Genomic DNA, 6,558 nt, shown 5'->3' with positions numbered 1-6,558 from the left:
AAGTAGACACACCTGGAATCAAACTTTGGCTCTAACCGTTTAACCATGTGACTGTATTAGTTCGTTTCTGTTGCTTATAACAAAATACTCTGAACAGGGTGATTTATAAGAAAACAAAATTTACTGCTTACAGTTTCGGCAGCTAGGGACTCCAAAGTCCAAGGAGCACATCTGGTGAGGGTCTTGGTGGTGACGACAGTGACACAGGGTATCACACTGTGAAATGGTGGAGCAGAGAGAGAGCAGAGAGACCAACCTCTACATTCACTCTCCTTTTAAAGCTCCCAGAACCACCTCCATGACTGCCATTATTAATCATTCACTACTTCATGGTCCTACAATCTAGTCAACTCTTCAAGGCTCCACCTTTCAATTACCATAATGGGATTTCCCACCCTCTTAACAGTCACCGTGGGGGCCAACTTTCTAATACAAGAAACTTCGGGGACACAATTCAAGCTTTAGGGAGTTTGGGAGGGACATAATTCAATCCACTACAGTGACCTTGGGTAAATGATATATTTACCCAGCATACCCTGGCCTCTGTATACTCATCCGTAGAAAGCAGAAACTACCATCTAACGGTGTGGTTGTGACGATCTCAGATACTACAGAGAAAGCTCTCTTCTCAACACCTATAGCAGATAAAAAACTAAAAAAAATGGCGTTATTTTTGCAGTTTTCATTTCCAAACACATTACAAGTATTATCTCACCACCTCTATGGGATTGTGACTAATATTACCATTATTTTGAAGACTAAAAACATGCATATGTAAAATAACTATGAGGTTAGGTTTTCAACCAATTTTAAATACCTAATAAGTTGGAGAAAAAACAAAGGTTGTTCATAAACTTTAAACTATATACTACCTCAATTTAGTCTGAAAAAATATGTACACAATTTTATGCAGGCGAAATTTTTTTTCTGTATCATTTAATGCCCAACTACCGAGAAATCCTGAGTTTCTGTTTATTACAGGGGCTACTCCACTCCCGTCTGAGGCTCCCCCAAATTTGATATCAAATTCACAGCTCTGGCTGCCTGCCCCCAGACAAAAAAATAAAGAACCCAAAAGTCAAATGTTGGTGAAAATGGAACTCAGCTTTTATTCAGGAATGCACACGACATGAGGAGAGATGTTAGGCTGACTCGTTTCTCTGGTACACCTGAAGGAGAGTGGCCAGGCTAAAGCCCTCTCAAAGACTCAGGTCTACTGAAGGGTTTTTAAAGAGCAGGTGAAAGAATGGAATATGGGAAATGAAAAGCAGGAGGGAAGGGCATGTAGCAGAAGGCTTCATGCAAGGTCTCAGGTTCAGGTCTTCCCAAGACTCCGTCTGGTTTCTGCTCCCATCATTATCTCAGGGTCTGGGTGGTATGTGCAAGTCTGCAGCTTCACGCTGGCTGGAAAACAACTTTACATTCATGTATATAATGTCATTATGCCCCGTAACCAATGTCCAAAATATAAAATAACTATGGAAAAAGAGGAAACTCAGAGAAATGCATGCCAAGAAAAAAACTGTTTTTTAAAATTTGCCGACGGCCTATGCGGTTTTAGGTCCCAACATGGCTTCAGTCCTGTTCAGTCCAACATATCCACCTACCATAGAATGTCAAAAGACAAAATTACAACTAATTTTGTTCAAAGATCTTAAATGGCCTTTATTTGCAATTCTAGAATCGGTCAACACCTCATTCTATAAAGTAGAATGTACGTTCTGATGAGCTGAGCAGAGGAGGCTGGCAGACACAGAAAACAAAAAGCAGGTTGCTTGCTTTAAAGTTACTTTCCCCATAAAGGTGAAAGCAAAAGGGACTTCCCTACCATGCCGGCTAAAACTAGCTTGTTGGAAGATCTGTTTATTTTCTCTCACTTTCCTAATATCTTGGGAGGTCAGTTAACCAGCTTAGTTTCAGCTTGGTGACACGGAACTTTAGTATAAGTGACTCCATTTAGGTTTGGTCTGTTGGGCTTAGTGCAGGAGCTCAGTCCTAACCAACAGCCTCCTGTAAATTTTATTTAATAGCTGAAAGGCCAAGGAACTTTTACTTAATGTACCATAACTCAAGAACATGTAGATTGGAAAAGAAGAAAGTGTGTGTGTGTGTGCGTGGATGTGTGTGTGTGTGTGTGTGTGTGTGTGTGTGTGTGTGTGTGTGTGTGTGTGTGTGAGACTGGGACAGAGTGAGAAGTAGAGACAGAAAGATAACTTGGCTTCATAGATGTTGGAGATGTTTAACTATGATTAAATTGATAGATATAGAAATAACTGTAACAACACTATTCTTAAAAACATTTTACAGGAATATCTTGAATTTCAGCAAACAGAAAAATTACTTTAAGCTCTGCCAAATAATGGAGACTCATGGGAATTATGAGCCAGAAAAGACCATGGAGATCAGATGCCACACCTAAAAAAGTAACTGGATGAGTGACAAAAAGTGGCTTGTCCACGGTCACCCAGAAAATTCATTTGAAATTTGGGAGCTCAAATCAAATACATGATTTAACCCCTGACCTTGACATCATTATTCCTCATGTAACATTGAAGTGACTCTCCACAAAAGTAAAAATGGAAAGCATTTCAGCTCTGATAATAAAAGGTACCAAAGATAATCCAAAGATGGCTACCAATAAACTACAAGTATTAAAATGCTTTCAGAACATATTTCAAATTTCTTAGCAGTATCATCTAATTTGGCATATCAAGTATTCCTCAAAAATGACAAATAAATGTCCATTGCCAAAATAAATTACTTCTAAATAACCAGAAAATAAATCTTATGTAAGTTAGAATTGAAAATATTTATGAATTTTAGGTTTTACATCTATAGGCAAATTAATATTAGAATTGTCTTAATCAGCAATTTGCTTATATATGCAAGTGAATTTAAAGAATTGACCATGATGTATAGGTATGTATGTGAAATTAGTTTATATGCATTTCTAATTTTCCTAGAAGAAAATAAAAACTCAATAATGGACAAAGGACAATGTTCTCTCAGTGCTTCAATACTGTCTTATATTTGAAGATTAATTTGAAGATTAACTTTGAAGATTAATTTGTAATTACTTCATCTACATATTTTCTGCACCAAAATAATAGGTGATTCATTTATTTATTTGTTTGTCTGAAGACATAGACTTTAATGAAGTAAAGTGTTGCCTTATATTTGTACTTCATGAAATGTGGTACTAGAGAGATAACAAATTATGTAAATATTATTATGCAGGAAATTTTGTTATTGTTAACAACAAATAGGCCATTCTAAATATTTTCTTTCAAATTCAAAAATTATCTAAAATATATAAGGACCGTATCTTATTCCCAGATGCACAAAATATTCCACATGAACATCAATTTAATTTACCAGTGGAAATCTGAAGAACTCTGCTTGTGCAATGACACATCCACCCATTAATTCTACCCACTCTGGTCAGACAGAAGACACTGGCAAGGGCTCATGAGAAATGTAAAGTCTTTTCAATGGAAACCTTAGAGTTAAAACATGGAAGTTATTGTCTCTTAAGAAACACACACACACACACACAAACACACACACACACGCAAAGAAAAATTGATTAAATATAATAGTATTGCTATTTTCAATGTAGTAGTCCTTGAACAGATCCAACCTCACAAAATGAAGGAACCATTAAACAATAAGCAGTCTCATAACTGTTAGTGACACTACCATTTTTATGTCCTCATACTAGGAAACTAAATAAAATATGTTGCTATGTTTTTCTGCCTCAAATTCGGATCTGAATATGAAAATAATTATTTCCCAAATTTATCTACTGCACTTTTGAATAAGAAAAAAAAGTGTTTCGGGCCGGCCCGGTGGCACACTGGATAAGTGCGCCGCTTGGGAAGCGTGGCGGCGCTCCCGCCCGAGGGTTCGGATCCCACATACAGACCAGTTCCCGCTCACTGGCTGAGAGAGGCGTGGGAGCGACACCGAGGGTTGCAATCCCGTTGCCAGTCCCCGGTCCGGTGCGGGGGCAACACTGAGGGTTGCGATCCATTGCCGGACATGGAAAAAGACAAAAGACAAAAAAAAAAAAAAAAGTGTTTGTTTCTTCCTAAGTATTTGAACAATTTCAATTAGTGCATCTATGAACACTGATACAATTCACCTTTTCAATTAATTAATGAATTTATTTTTAGTTATTCTTTATTATTTACATCAACAGGAATGGGTCAGTCTACTTTATTTTTTATTATTTGCATTGCTTTATTTTTCCTATGTAACTGCCAAAAAAGTCTTAGATTAATGTTTCTGTGTACAGGAAAATAATGTCACCAAACAAACAATAGAAGGCAAAATTAACTCAATATTATTTTATTTTGTTGAACATGTTCTACTGATCACTTTGCTCATGGCTTCTTTCACGTCTTTGTTCCTCAGACTGTAGACCATGGGATTCAACATGGGGATCACAGTGGTATAGAACATGGCTACCATCTTACCCTGCTCCACGGACTCCTCTGTTGGACGTCTGAGATACATAAAGATCACAGTCCCATAAAATATGATGACTGCTGTCAGATGGGACCCACAGGTGGAAAAGGCCTTCTGCCTCCCTTCCACTGAGTGCATCCGTAAAATGGCAACGAGAATGAAGAGATAAGAGATGATAATTACAGTCAGGGAATATGTTAAGTTAATGCCTGCAAGTATTATCATTGTATATTCTTTTACAAAAGTCCCAGCGCAGGCCATTTTGATGAGAGGTGGGTCTGCACAGTAGAAGCAGTTGATCTCAATTTTCCCACAAAAGTACAAGCCATAAGTCCATAATGTTGCTGCTAGACTTGTCAGAAACCCATATATGTAAGGGAAAGAGATTAGTCGAATACAGACAACCCTTGTCATTTTGCTCCCATAAAGCAGAGGGTTCCCAATTGCCATGTATCTGTCAAAGGCCATTACAGCAAGAATAAAAATTTCCACATGGACAAGGGCAATGAAGAAGAAACACTGCACTAAACAACCGGCATAAGAAATTGTTTTAGTCTCTGATAACAGGTTTTCCAACATTTTAGGGGTGACATTGGAAGAAAACCACACATCAACAAATGACAGATGACTGAGAAAAAAGTACATGGGGCTGTTAAGCTGTGGACTGACTTTAATTAACATGATCATGCTGATATTGCCCATCAGGGTGATAATGTAGACAACAAGAAAAGTTATGAAGAGCACTTGCCATTCCCGATGACCGGTTAATCCCAAAAGAATGAATTCTGTCACATCTGTGAAATTGAGCATGTTCTCAATTCTAAGTCAATATAAGTTAGAAATCTCTGTGACAACGACAATAAAATAAGTGCAAAAATTAGGCATCGTTTATTTATTAATTTATATCTTTATCCACACCCCTTTTCACCTTTTTGTTGGTTCCTTTAATAAATATCTATGACTGCACTTTGTCATTCTTTTTTTTTTTTACTTTGACATTCTTTACAGCAAAGTTTTTCTGAGCACCTGCTATGTAAAGAGACCCTCTAACGGTTATTATGATAAATAAATAGATGCTATTATGTAACAGTTATACAAAGTATTGTCACTGAAACATGCCAATATTAAGTACTGTGATTAGTCACATGTCCAAGACTACTTCTTAAATATCCTTTGTTTCCAGTGCTGGCATGTTTGGTCATTTTGTATTTCTAAGCTAATTATGAGTGGTTATAGTTATCTTTTTAACAGAACTCAAAAAGAAAATATTTTATCCCATATCTTTTTTTCCTTATAATTATATTCTCCATGATTAGAAATGAAAACCACTTAACCAAATAATGTATCAGCCATAATTGTCAGATAAAACATATTTTTCATCTAATCTGACACTTGCACTCATTTAAATTTAAGAATAGCAAACTAATAAAAATAGCATCAAAGTCAAGTATAAAGGGTGAACCATTTATACACATTCATACATTAGGCACCTTCCCCAGATATGAGCTCCCTTCCAAATCTAACATGCAATTATAATCTACCAGATATCATCTATTGCTATGTTCTGTGGATTCAAAGATGAGTAAAACAAGGAGATTAATGACAATATTTATAGAGGTATTAGTATAAATAAATACTTTCTAAAATGGGCATATACTTTTATAGAGTTACAATGGTTCAAAAATTGGGAAAATAGTTGTCTTTTCTTTGGTATTTAGTGGAATTCTAGGAAGTCTTCCTGGATATTTTGACAATTTATCCTCAAATATTAAATATATCATATGAATATTTTTCTAGACAATGTTTCCCAAATTTTATTTCTAGGACAACACTAGTGACTTACATGATGTTAATAAATATTATGAGGGAAAATCCACAGTGTTTTGACATCAAATAATAATGGCAAACCTTCACGTTGTATCCAATCTTGTAGAGATACACAGTCTGCTTAGTAAGGTCCCACTGTGGAGAGTTCTGTGGGAAAGAACTCTGTCATAGTTATTCTATCCAGCATTTACTTTAATATACACACACATATATATGAATGTTTATTAACACCAGTGAACATTCACATTCTATAGAATGTGG

General features: G+C 36.2%; 1 protein-coding gene across 1 annotated transcript; it reads right to left on the bottom strand.

The window, feature by feature from the left end:
- Nucleotides 1-4,350: 4,350 nt before the first annotated feature.
- On the bottom strand, nt 4,351-5,280 carry LOC103610557 (olfactory receptor 5M3). Its single transcript, XM_008594706.1, has one exon. It carries the CDS (start codon nt 5,278-5,280, stop codon nt 4,351-4,353), a length of 930 nt encoding a protein of 309 aa, XP_008592928.1.
- Between the last annotated feature and the right edge of the window lie 1,278 nt (nt 5,281-6,558).

The sequence above is a fragment of the Galeopterus variegatus genome, unplaced genomic scaffold (genome assembly GCF_000696425.1).
Source record: "Galeopterus variegatus unplaced genomic scaffold, G_variegatus-3.0.2 Scaffold11303, whole genome shotgun sequence".
Lineage (NCBI taxonomy): Eukaryota > Metazoa > Chordata > Mammalia > Dermoptera > Cynocephalidae > Galeopterus > Galeopterus variegatus.
The sequence above is the reverse complement of the archived record's forward strand: the minus strand, read 5'-3'. Positions and strand labels throughout refer to the sequence as shown.